The sequence below is a fragment of the Clupea harengus genome, chromosome 22, assembly GCF_900700415.2.
Source record: "Clupea harengus chromosome 22, Ch_v2.0.2, whole genome shotgun sequence".
Classification (NCBI taxonomy): Eukaryota; Metazoa; Chordata; class Actinopteri; order Clupeiformes; family Clupeidae; genus Clupea; species Clupea harengus.
This window is the reverse complement of record NC_045173.1, coordinates 21,700,743-21,713,293: the sequence shown is the minus strand read 5'-3', so window position 1 is coordinate 21,713,293 and position 12,551 is coordinate 21,700,743. Positions and strand designations below refer to the sequence as shown.

Here is a 12,551-nt window from a genome sequence, read left to right as displayed (position 1 = left end):
AGTAATACTATGTATTATTACTAAAACACATCAAAGAGGGCCTGAACCTCTGTAAAGACAATTCTTTTTTTTTAAACTCTTCTATAGCTACCTGCCACTCACCTCATCCAGGTCAGTGAAGTTGATCCTTTGCCGCAGTCTCTCCAGCTCAGCCTGGTCAGGGACGGACATCTGCGTGGCATACTTCACATGAGGGAAGGTGTGCGGAGTGCGAGCCCGCCGTCTCCCAGCTCCTGGTGTCGACTCTGGAGAGATGTCATTGGTCAAGCGGCTCTCTGAGACAGCGGAGAACTTCTTCCTGTTTTTCTCAGAGGAGCGATTGGCTTTCTTATGCTGAGTGCCCCAGTCCTGCAGACAGAATGGTGTTCAGAGTAAGCATCGCAGCCACAATGACTTCTTCAGGGTAAAATTAAGTCAAACTACTAGGCCAAATGTGAAGAAAATGTGAGATGTGTTAGATGGTACACATGAAATGTACCTGTGCTTTTGCCTGCATGCACAGTAAATCAAATTCATTATTTTTCTCTGTCATACAAGTGAAAATATTGATATACCACTGTGAGAGGATTCGGAATATCAAAACAGCAGACTCTACTTATACAAAACCAGTCTGGTCAAGACTAACTAGCTGATTCAGTCTGTTTAACAGAGCTCAGATCTCACTACAGAGCAAAGTACCATCGCCATGACCCATCTGGTATGCCAGTATGGTAAACTCTGTTGCATAAACAACAACAATAACTGGTCAAATTTGAACTTGAACAACAGATCTCCTATAATAGTGGCTAACACATCCAGCTAGCAAGAGTACTTAAGTTTGGCTACTGGATTTAAATAAAACTGCTGGGTCATGTTTAGCCTTATTCGTTTTTGTCTGTTGACTAATTGGCCACACTCAGAAAAATTTATCAAAATACAGACAAAGTGACCACAGGACAGTGCTAACCTTTAAAGCAGTCCTCACTCTCAATCAAACAGACAATACTGTAACTCGTCTTTCCATACCATATTGTTGAGACGATCCTCGAGACTGCTGTTGGTGACAGTCCAGTTATGTAGCTCCTGCTCATCTGCGCAATCATCAAACGAATCCCCTCCAGTCGCCATTCCGACAACTCAGCACCTGCTGAGAGGTAAAACATAAGCAGTCAATCGATGCGGACTACAACGCTTAACAAGACCTGCGTACATGACAATAAAAAAGAAAGCGATGCCTGACAATACAAAGTGCCGTTTTCTCCTAACATAACGTCAGCCAACAACAGTCAACAAGTCAGCAAATCAACAGTTAAACTCTGAGAACACGAAATCAGTCGCAGTCACCGCGGGCGGTGCGCCGCGTTGTCACAAGACCAATAATCTCGGGGAAAATGCACAAACATGGGTATTATTTGCTTGACAGCAACACAGTGTAGGCACTAATGAACTAATGAACACAGCTTAAGCCCACACCATTAAACAATGCTCCTGGTACTGAATAACTATAGACTGTCTTACCGATTGGAATGGAAAATACCTCGAGGAAATCTGGACAACAGACAACGTGTAACTAACGTTACCGCTAACGTCTAACTACTGCAGCTAGCGCACTACGTATCGCCAAGTTCATAACTAACTACCTGCCCTGTTTATTCAAGGGGAGGACCTGCAACGGTTGCACTTGACCAGCTCCAATTTCCCGGTAAATTGAAAACATTCCCTCCAAATGTCCAACGGGTCGAAAGGGTTGGCTAGCAACCAAACGACTGTTTATTGATTTCCACTGGTCTCGCCCTCTCCAATGACAACACGAAAACTCCTAGTGAGAATCACCTAAACCTAACGTAGCCTGTTCCATCAACATCTAGCTCGACCTGGCTGATTAGGTGCCTTTGATGCTCCAGCTCTTCACATCCGTTTTTACAAAAAATATGACTTCTGAATAGAATTTGAAGCTTTGGGTGTAATCAAAGAACATTACAGAGGATAAAATAATTGAGTTAAATAACTTTTTCAAGACCAAGTTTTGTTCTCGTAACCATGGCAACGTTACCTCAGCCCTACAAAGCTCGCGTTTCCCCCGGGAAAATGGTCGCAAGTCATTCAACCACGCACACTCCTGTGACAAAGACAGCAGGTTCACTGACAAAGACATAATCTCAAACTGATGGGCTTATTAACTAATACATGAGAACGCCAGACATCAGTTATTAAACAGTATTCAAAATGAACTGGTTGACAGAAGATAACGTTAACCAAGCTGGCAAACGTAAGATGGGTTGCCGTACGTTTCAAACACATATGTTGTAAACGTCACAACTTACAAGAAAATGACAGGTCTAATGACAACAAAGTCTCTTAGCCATTAAGACACGTAAACTAAACAGTTAATACGGGTAAATGTTAAAGGTAAACGCAACCAACAACATCATCTGCTTGTCATAAGCTGCCGCGTTAGTAACAAGCGCAAGTTGATGTTAGTTAACGATGAAGGTACATTCTAGTTAGCATCATAACATAATGTCACATCATCTAACCTAACTTCAAAGGAACAAATCTGTGACACTAAATAACACTTAACCCAATATACCAAACAAGCTCATCATAAAATCACGTCAAACTTCAACAACGTTATTCATCACATAGCATCATCTGGTATAAGCCATCATTGCATTGCTGATATTAAATCACAGGATTAGCAAGAAAGCTGTCTTTTCACCACACAATGTCGTTCAGTTATCCAACATTGCCAAAACGGAGAAAGTTCCTTCACATTTAGTCAACGCACTTAAGTAATGTTAGCTAGCTAGTAGACTTCAGCAAAGCTAGATAAATTAGCAAGCCTCTGCTACATATATACTAATGTTAGCTAACGTTACCCAATGTAAAATACAGTTGCTGAAGTAACGTTAGCCAACTTAGCTACCAAAGAATTAGGTACGCCTCTCTATGACTGAAATCCTGCAACATATTGCCCGGACAGTGGTGGTTCTACAAACCTTTCCCTGTTACCCCAAAACATTGCAAAGTTAACGTTAGCTGTATAGCTACTAGCCTAGCATTGCTGCAAGGCAAGCAGTCAGCTAACCAATAGCTAGTGTTAGCTATAGAAAACAGCGTTCAGATGACAGTTACCTTAGTGTTATGTCTTAAATAAATTCTCAACGAAGCGTGTGGTTACTTAAACATTTTCTTCGTCAAAGACAACAGATTTTCCGTACTAACTGAAAATGCCTCAAATGTATGTCGAACACAATAAGGACTCCAGTTCCTTCAAAGAGCGCTTGCCACACAGCTCGCGGCCATCTTTCACTGGGCAGCTGAGCACGCGCACTAATAAATAGTGTTGCACTTGCACACCGCTGGTCCTTTGGTTCTACTGACTGATTCCACCTTATTAAGGATCCAATGGTGAAGTTGCCCTCCAAATCTGATTTATGCTGTCATTGTTTTGTAGGTATGGTGAAGATTTTTTAATGAAGTCGGGTGACGTTTTGCCTTGAGTAATTCATCTGGGACCAGCGTCCATGGGCAACTTACACTTGGAGAGGAGATTCACATTATTTTAACAAGAGAAGCTATACGTTTTGGGGAATTATTTCTTAATTTAATCAGCTTTTATCCAATAATTTTACTCTTAGTATTATTATGGCTTCAACTAGCAGCTTACAACTGATGTAGGCTTACCTTATATGTACAGTAAGCCTGCATTCACACTGTCTGAGGAGTGTCAGGCTTTCAATCTCACTTTCAAGGACATTACTACTTAGTTCCCAACAGCAGGTGAGGGAAATGAGACACAACAATACCCATGACTCCTGTCCTTGGCCTATGATAAAGATGAGTAGACGTAACTTAATATGAGGATGGGAATTCCCATTCATTGGGAGGATTGATTATAGAGCCCTGTGTGCTTAGTCCTCTTAAGAACAGTCAGTCTTGTAACACTATTTTCATCTGATGTGGTTCATCCAGATACAATGAGGAGTCTGTGGAGTACTATGTTACGTGTCATATTCATTGCAAATTTGCTCATTTCTGAGAATTGCTTGTCGGTAAGTGGTTCATTTTTATTCACCTAGTCTTTTGTGGACAAAACTTATTCATAATGAATATGACTTTGACTTTAGACTCATTGACACTCGGGCATACACAGACACAATTATACAATGAAATTAACCCATTTTTTCCACATGGTGTTGTGGAAATTCCATGGTTGTGTGTTATACGTTAAAATCTGTAAAGTCTCTGTAGATTGTTTGTTTGTCCAAAGGCTACCATTTACTCTGTATATTGTCATGGATATGTATAGTCCAGTGAATCTAATATATGTATTGGTGAATAGGCATTGTTTTTGTGTGTGTTCATATTGGAAATGTTTATTGTTATCTGATTATATGTGGTACGTGTGGAATATGTAATGTGTTTTGGATGTTGGTATTTGTGTGTGTCTGTGAAAGGGAGAGAGAGAGATGCAAATTACTGGACAATTTACTGTGTACGTGCATGTCTGACCATACATACATTTACACAAAGTTACATATGTGTGCACACCAGGCTCCTGTGCAGCAGCATCAGGTGCCTGCTCCATCTAACTGCCAGGATGAGGTGCTGTGGCTGCGGTCCCAACTGCTCTCATTGGAGGAGAGTCTGCTATCCCATCGCCAGTACATCCAGCAACTCCATGACCAGCTGAGTCAGGCCAGCACAGATCAGCAGCACGGATCTGCTGTTCCCCAAAGCCCAAACATCCAGACCCAGCCAGGCAATCAAACAGAGTACACAGGTCAGACACATTTTCAGGAAAATACTTCAATAATGATGTTTTTTTTTTACAAGAGATGCTGACTTGTAAAAGATTACACTTTACTTTTTTATTTAAAGTTACATTAACTTTGTCATCCTCAAGCTATTTTGACTGTTTTTGTGCAAGTCAGGCAGTTAAGTTGTGGTGGAATTTGTACAAATGTATTTTATACAACAACTAGCAGATTGTTTACTAAATTAAATACTACGGTTCTACATAGTATTTAAAGCTCACTGAACAATATGTTTGCCAAGGAATTACTGAATATTGCAAATCCAGATTATAGTCAAAAATGGTCTGAATAAAGCACATTAGAAAGTAGTATATACAAATTAATTTGCTTAAATATTTAGATACACTTTATTTTACACCATTGTGATCTAGAGTGCTGCTTTTTGTGTTTTTGAATTCCTGTCCCTGTCCAGGGTCTTTCATGAACACTTATGTAAAACCAAGGTGTGTTTGTTGTTGTCTTCCGTCAGACTGCTCACAGGTGTTTGAGGATGGCAATCTGGTCAGCGGTGTGTACAGGGTCAAACCAAAAGGGTCCCCTTTAACCGTCATGGTGTTCTGTGACATGAGTGATGGGGGAGGCTGGACGGTGTTTCAGAGGAGGAAAGATGGACATGAGTCCTTTGACAGGTGGGGCCCTGTTCTAGTGTACATTCTGATAAAAAAGGAACAAACGTTCCATTATGTGACTAAAGGAGTTAGTCACAGATCAATAAATAGCTATAAACAGATCTTTAAATTATATTGAACTAATAACTTTAAGAGTAAACTGTGTTGTAAAAGTATTTTGGCAAAAAAATGCCAGCTTGTAAAAAAGTAGCATGGTTTTCTTCTTGTCTCCATGCAGGACCTGGGTAGAGTATAAGCATGGTTTTGGGGATCTCCTCTCCAATGATGGGGAGTTTTGGTTGGGGAATGACCCCTTACACTACCTCACATCACAGGGTATGAGATATAAGGACACTTGTAGTCAAATTGTGTTTACAAGTATTCATTTTGACTTTGATCTGATCTTTTAAACTTGTCCACAGGCAATTATAAACTCAAGGTAAAATTGGAGGATTATGGTGGTATCCCACGCTTTGCTGAGTACAAAAACGTTCACGTGGGAGATGAAAAGGTGTGTGTCTGTGGCTTGTGTATTTGGTGAAATGCCAAGTATTTCCCAGTTTACTGTGTGTTCTACCACACACGTGTGTATATTCCAGATAAGTATATTATGTCTTTGTGGGCTATGGAGCTTGATGTGATGTAAACAGACAAGGCCACCCTGCAGCCACTCTTTTTCCCTTTAGGCTGATGTACAACCTTGGTTCGAGGTTGGTGTGAGAAGAGGCTTTTCAGGCCTGAGCAGACCATAATAAGCTGCTGGTCTTCTCCTGTTGGCCAGTATACACATATAGTGATTGGCTCTCGTTTCCTCTTCCTCCCACACACTCTTCCTCTCTATCAGCCTCTCTCTGTCTGTTCCTTTTAATCACAATCACTCTCTACCATTCTTACTTGCAGTGATTTCTAGAAATATTAAGGGATGGGGATCTATATTGTATTTTGGCAGTGTAAGACCCTAGTGCATTGACTGCAAAACAGAACAGGGACCTTGCCAACTGATGTTGTTATTTGGTGATGATGTGTTTGTGCTGACCTGAAGCGAGTCAGACATACAATTAATAACCAACACTGGGAATGTGATTTGTACAGCCACACAGATCCATAATTGTACTTTTCAACTGAGTGGCGTGTCTTTTGTCAGGATGACTATGAATTGCAGGTGGGCAATTACAGTGGGAATGCAGGTGATGCTTTGGCTGATGCACACCCCAACTCTAGCAGCCAGTGGTATGACCCACAGGGTAATGGCCACCAAGGAGTGAAGTTCAGCACGTACGACCATAACAACCATGGGAAGGATCCAGAGTGTGTTCGCCAGGATAAGTCTGGCTGGTGGTCCAGCAGGTATCACGATAGAGACCTCTTTTGGACTTTTGGAATCTGTTTTGTGATTGAAATGTGGTTCAGGGCACAATGAAAGCCTTGAGAACCCAAAGGCTATCATACACTGATTATACTAGCTCATTGGTTTGTTGTCGGTATCATGAGTCAAGTATTTGTCAAAAGTTATGCACCCACATAGAGCAACACCACTTAACAGTCCTCCTCGTGTAATTTCTTTTTTGTCCACTAGGTGTCACTCTGGTAATTTGAATGGCCATCACTATAACGGCCCCTACCAGGCTGTGACAGATGATGGGCTGGTGTGGTACACCTGGCACGGCTACTGGTACACCATCAAGTCTGTGGTCATGATGATCCGGCCAGAAGGCCTGGAAGAGCCAGAAGCAGGGCATGAACAGAGCTAACAGAAAACAGCAAAAGGTCAAGCACTGCATTAGTCAGATAGTTAATAAACTAACCCTGCATCAACACTGGGTGAATGTGTTTTTCAAACAAATGATATTCATATACTCTCCTGAGTTCAGTGACTCAAATGGACTCGGTAAAATGACAACTTATTACTACAGTAAAATGCAACGAGTTATGTCCTCCATACACACACCACTGAAAACTAAAATGAACTCCTCAAATGGCAGCATAAGCCTCTTTGGCACATAATGTTTGGAAGGGTATTTCATGGTTGTAGGACAGGAGGCTCTGCCTGTTTATTGACATTTAAGTTGTCAGACGATGGGCAGCTGAATTTACACAGCCTAACAAGCGACTCAAACATTAAATCTCTTCAGAACGTCAAAACACTACAAGCCTAAAGCAGAAATAGCTTCATGGTACTGCTGACCTGTCAGAAGAGATTTATCCAACTGAAAATATGATTTTAGCCTTTTCTTGTGTAATATGCATGCATTATGGTTGACTTACAGAATCGTCTAAGTTTCTGTTTCAAAGTGTTGAAGAGGCTACAGTAATATGCAAGAACACATCCCTAAAAAGGAATGAAACATGACAGGAAGGGAGGAAAGAGAGAGGACTTAAGCCAGTGATCACAAATGATGGCCAGACACATCCTCATCCTGGTATAAAGTTTCCCGGTTTCCTGAAGAGGGAGAACATGCACAGATAAAGGCAGGATTTGTGAATTTAAAGTATTCAGAGTCTCCATCTATGGTACTCAGAAAGTGCCCTGCGTATCTTCATGGACAAAGGAGGTGAGGATTGGTTAGGAACTGAACAACTAAAACTTGGACATTACTGCTCTGGATATGATCAAACACTCAATGTAAATCAATTTATCTAAAAACAATGAGACATACGAGGCATCTTCATATGTTTTTATCCAGGTTTTATAGCACTGTATTTATTGAGTTCAAAATAAAAAGAAATGTGGAAAGCAGGTCACTCCGGGTGAGGGGAAGGGATTTATTCCCTTAACACAGTGTTATGGATGAAGAACATTCTGGAAAGAAATCAAAACACCCAGGGAAGTACATTCTACAGTCTCATTACAAGGTAAAGATGTTGGATAGCAAACAATTTTACTTATGAGCAACTCTTCACAATTTCATTTTCTTTTGTATGTGTCTGAGGGATTCAAAAGTCTATTTCCTGTAGGGCAGAAGAAACCAATTCATTTTGAGAAATAAAAAGAGGATTTTCAAAACACAAAACTGATTATGGGTTGATTATGGACCTTTGAATTACTCAGATTTGAGTGTTCTAAGCACACATCACTAATTAGCAGGAACATCCCTATCGCTTGGACACAGTACACAAAACCTGCTGAAATGAAAAATCTAATTCAAAAATAAAACTGGCAAGACACTATATACAAGCCCTGAGGTTTACCATATCCTCTCTTCATCATCTTCTCTCTCCTCCTCTCCTTTTGTTCAGTCGGAGAAAAAAGGCGGGAGAGCGTGGGGGGGCAGTCCCTCGCTCCCTAAGTGCATCCGTGCGACATTGTCTCTGGCTCTCTCCGATTTTCTCTCCCACTCTTTATTTTGGATGAACACGTTATAGAATCTTTAAAGTCTTTCTGAAACTGTACAATGAGAAGAGATATGAACGGCGTCACAAAAGTCCGTTCAGGATCTGTTTGTTGTGTTTTTTTGGGATAGCTCTAGACGGGAGAGTTTTAAGGAATAGGGGGGTGTAAGGTGTCCGGGTGAGGTTGTAGAGTCTTTGGAGGCCTTGGGCGCCCAGGGCTGGGGTTGGTGTCAGGGGTTATCTTGGGGAGAGGGGAGCTGTGGGAAAGGCAGCAGAGTTTCGGGGTGAGTGGAAGGGCGAGGTTGGCGAGAGGCGGCGCGGGCTGCTCGGGTCGCAGTTGTGCAGCTTCCACAGGAGCTCTTCATTCTCCATAGACAGACGTTTGTTGACCTTGGACTCCTTCTGCAAGGTCTGCTGCAGCATGGCCTGCTCTGTGGAAAGTTGCCTGCAGGTGGCGACAGAGAGAGGCAGACAGGAGCAGGGAAGAGAATATAGAAGGGATTTAGAGAGAAAGGATGGAATGGGGGGGACGGTGGGGGGCGGTCAGAAAAACATGAACACATTCGGTTAAAGTTACATACCAGCACATGTGCTCACACAAACCCTTTTACATAATCACACAAAGAGGTGTAAGACATGTCAAACCCACCCCCACACAGATGTATGGAGTGGACAGACACATTCCTCTGTAACCACATAGTCTCATAAGACTTCTGGGGTTGCTGGGGGAATGTTGAAAGGGAGAAGCAGATATGTATATGATGTGCATTGTGTGTGTATAAGGTCGTGTGTGTGTGTGTAAGAGAAAATACATGGTTTTCTTACCTGGACAGCGCTTGGTGTTTGTCCATCCTGGCTCTGTAGTCTTCGTTCTCCTGCTGCACCTTGTTAAGGTATTCATCCAACTTCACATTAGACTCCACCTGTCAATCAAAGCAGCAGAGCAAACCTCTAAGACAAGATACCCACCAGCACTCAGAGCAACCTGGATATTTAGCTTTCAACACGCCAAAGTCCCCTTCCATCAGAGGTGGTTAAAGACAAGAAGGTGAAGACACCAAAGCCAACAACAAATCAAAACAGTTCCAAACAAACTCCAATCATATTATTGGTTGAGTGATGTGGGTGAGGTGCAAAACCTTTAGAGATCTCTTCTGGGGAAAGATAATTTTAAACCTGCTTGTGCATTCCTGATTCAAAGCCAAAACACCTCCTGTACAATCTGTCACGCCACTAAGTAGCAAAACAAACACTCAACGAAAACACTGAAATGGAAGCAATCCTGTGGTAAGTCTGAATGCCACACCTTCTTCTGAAAGGCAACACAGTTACACCCAACCTCCTAGAGACTGCAGGTGCTGGCAGCAAACTGATATGAATAGATTTCTATTATTATCTAGCTAAACATTTACGAACCGTATTCTGAATCACACTCTTAATGCAAACAGTGTTTACCCAAATGGTGTTGGTTCAAAATCAAATGCTTTTTCTGACTAAGAAACCATTGTTGGGGGCAAGATTAATGAGTCATAGAACTGAATTCAAGTAGAACAAGTATGCTATGACATAGGAGAAAGTAGTCTGTACTCAGATATATATGATGCTGATGTGTTTTACTCGTACTCATTTGACCAAGTGTAAAGGTCTGCTGGCTACACTAGCTGTACATCACTGACTTGCTACACCACATTAGCAAATGAACAGGTAGATTACATTGGAGAGGTTAGAGGTCAAGTAAAGTTAACTGTTACATAGACAGAGACATTGTGGATATTTCATTTAAAACACATGAAACTCAAAAAGCCTAAATTATTATTTTGAACTGTCCTCCTTTATGTCAATCCAGACCATTCTATAGATTTTTTGCATCTGTATAATTGCAGACAAATAACTGTCTATTCAATATACCATGCGTCATTTACATCATGTACAACTGTTATATTGACTACTGAACTAATGAAGCCCTCAGGGTGAAATGTATGCATAGCTCAGTTATCAGCATGGCGACATCAGATCTGTCAGAACACACATTTGCCACTGCTAAATAGCCTACGCATCACCATTCATGTTCTCACTTCTCATTCATACAGTGCTGCTTTTTCTGCACTTATGCACCAAGTTCACTATATTTCCACCTAGATACCTGACCGCTTTGGGAAATGGCTGCACTGCAGATGGTAAGCTACTATGAATGATTTATAAATGTTATAAAAGACTGTGCACAAAACTGGTGGTGCCCTCGCTCAGAGATAATACTGAAGACAAAGAATAGCCTCTTATTTCATTTGTGCAAAGGATGAGGGATTGAGATTAGCATATGCTCTAGCTGCATATGCTCTCTCTTTCTTTCACTCTCTCTCTCTGTGTGTGTGTGTGTGTGTGTGTATTTTACAGGTAACAAACATAAAGACTCACTAGTTTATCCATCTGCATGATCTTTTTATCCTGCTGGTGAAGCTGCTGAGTCTTGATCTCCAGGACAACTTTCAGACTCTCCAGCTCCTGCTCGAGGTACAGAGTGTGGGCATCCTTCTACAGAGAGAGGATTGATCGAAGAAAGATGGAAGATTAAGGGAAACTGAGAGAAGCCCTTGATTTAGATCGATTTTGGGTCGATTCAGAATTCAGTGTGATGGTATGTGCAGTTACATTTAAACCCAGTAGAGGGTGCTGCTGCGGAGGGTCTCACTCCACATTCTTTGTGAATACATGAGGTCTACCACGCAATTCACATTTTCAATCCAGGTTAAAAGATGCATCAGCATTTTTTGAGTGCTGCAACGTGTAATGGGATTTGTGGGTGATTTACAGAGTGGAATGTGTAGGAAAGTGGGCACATGATGGAAGGTCAGAACACATAAAATGTCTGATACTCACAGGTCTGTGTGCAGTTACTGGAGCACACATCATTCTCTTTTAATTGGGGAACGCATTGGGGAGTGCGCATGAATCATCCTCCTTTTTTTACAACAAATGCAGAAATGTTCCCTTACCTGGCTCTTCTCAGACAGTATCCTCCTCCGTTCCTCTTCGGCTTGGAGTTTCATCTTGAGCTCGTTGTTCTCCACTGCCAGCTCCTCAATCTGTCGCTATCGGGCAAGAGTTACGACGGTCAGTGTTTATTTGCATAGAGAGAGAGAAACCACCTGGCGCACCACACTTCTGCACCATGTCCTAAGGCAATGTGAGATTCGAGCTGAAACAGCCGGCTGTCACAGAAATGACTTATGATTGGTAGATGTGAGGTTATGGAGGTAAAGGCATGTTTCTTAACACAAAACGTTTTTTTCCTTCAGTGAGAGAGCTACCAGAATGCCTCGAGTGAAGTGAACTTACAGAGAGAGATGCCTCCGAGTCTTTGAGAGTCTTGTCCAAGGCATTCACGTTTTGCTCATGAGTCATCTGAAGCTCTAAGGACACACACACACACACAACACAAAAAAAAAATCAATGACTGTTTCTATATTCAATACATATTCTATATCCACTATTCTATATAAAATGTATAGATGATGTAGGGGATATGGAGGGAGTGTTCAGGCTGGGGAAGCAGGCTTACCCTGGAGGGTTGTTTCATAATGCTGTTTGAGAGCCTCCATCTGCCGGGCGTTGTTGACTTCCTGTTCCTGCCGGAGAGCCTCTTGTTTGGATCGAACCTCCTCCACCTGCCCGGTGAAAGAAGGCAAGGCTGAGTCAACATTTAGTCATTTAGCAGACGCTTTTGTCCAAAGCGACGTACAAGGGAGAGAACAGTCAAGCTAAGAGCAACTTGTCCTCAAACACCATCACTACCTCCATTCATAATGACTTAATT

General features: G+C 41.8%; 3 protein-coding genes across 12 annotated transcripts in view; 1 reads left to right on the top strand and 2 right to left on the bottom strand.

Moving 5' to 3' along the window:
* pcm1 (pericentriolar material 1) overlaps positions 1 to 3,300 on the bottom strand; it is a 36,457-nt gene extending 33,157 nt beyond the window's left edge. For 4 of the 8 annotated variants that reach the window (XM_031560154.2, XM_031560160.2, XM_031560158.2 and 1 more), the window contains exons 1-3: positions 3,115 to 3,300; positions 1,006 to 1,126; positions 103 to 348 (exon numbers count right to left, since the gene is read on the bottom strand). In XM_031560154.2, the coding sequence (XP_031416014.1) occupies positions 103 to 348; positions 1,006 to 1,107 (348 nt within the window). In that variant the 5' untranslated portion in view covers positions 1,108 to 1,126; positions 3,115 to 3,300. Of the gene's footprint in view, positions 1 to 102; positions 349 to 1,005; positions 1,127 to 1,497; positions 2,013 to 2,032; positions 2,173 to 3,114 lie in introns of those variants that run through there. The other 4 variants (XM_031560155.2, XM_031560156.2, XM_031560157.2 and 1 more) reach the window with 4 other exon arrangements.
* A 25-nt stretch (positions 3,301 to 3,325) lies between these two features.
* On the top strand, positions 3,326 to 7,480 carry LOC105892577 (fibrinogen-like protein 1). Of its 3 annotated transcripts, XM_031560161.2 has the most exons (8): positions 3,341 to 3,436; positions 3,955 to 4,034; positions 4,537 to 4,765; positions 5,269 to 5,428; positions 5,646 to 5,743; positions 5,830 to 5,918; positions 6,552 to 6,754; positions 6,984 to 7,479. In XM_031560161.2, the coding sequence occupies exons 1-8, from the start codon at positions 3,388 to 3,390 to the stop codon at positions 7,156 to 7,158; spliced, it is 1,083 nt and encodes a 360-aa protein (XP_031416021.1). In that variant the 5' UTR covers positions 3,341 to 3,387; the 3' UTR covers positions 7,159 to 7,479. The 3 variants fall into 3 exon arrangements, with proteins under 3 accessions (XP_031416022.1, XP_031416021.1, XP_012674318.2); XM_031560162.2 differs by lacking the exon at positions 3,955 to 4,034 and having other exon boundaries at positions 3,326 to 3,390; positions 6,984 to 7,480; XM_012818864.3 differs by lacking the exon at positions 3,341 to 3,436 and having other exon boundaries at positions 3,870 to 4,034.
* Positions 7,481 to 8,076: 596 nt separating this feature from the next.
* mtus1b (microtubule associated tumor suppressor 1b) overlaps positions 8,077 to 12,551 on the bottom strand; it is a 47,772-nt gene continuing 43,297 nt past the window's right edge. The window contains 6 exon segments of the mRNA XM_031560343.2: positions 8,077 to 9,182; positions 9,563 to 9,660; positions 11,153 to 11,269; positions 11,731 to 11,826; positions 12,074 to 12,147; positions 12,297 to 12,402. Coding sequence (XP_031416203.2) covers positions 8,975 to 9,182; positions 9,563 to 9,660; positions 11,153 to 11,269; positions 11,731 to 11,826; positions 12,074 to 12,147; positions 12,297 to 12,402 — 699 coding nt within the window. The 3' untranslated portion in view covers positions 8,077 to 8,974.

Excerpts from the sequence above, each read along its gene's own strand:
- LOC105892577 (XM_031560161.2), top strand. The coding sequence starts at position 3,388 with ATGGTGAAGTTGCCCTCCAAATCTGATTTATGCTGTCATTGTTTTGTA. Across the intron at positions 4,035-4,536 it reads TTTCTGAGAATTGCTTGTCG|GCTCCTGTGCAGCAGCATCA; the intron begins GTAAGTGGTTCA and ends TGTGCACACCAG. Across the intron at positions 4,766-5,268 it reads CAATCAAACAGAGTACACAG|ACTGCTCACAGGTGTTTGAG; the intron begins GTCAGACACATT and ends GTCTTCCGTCAG.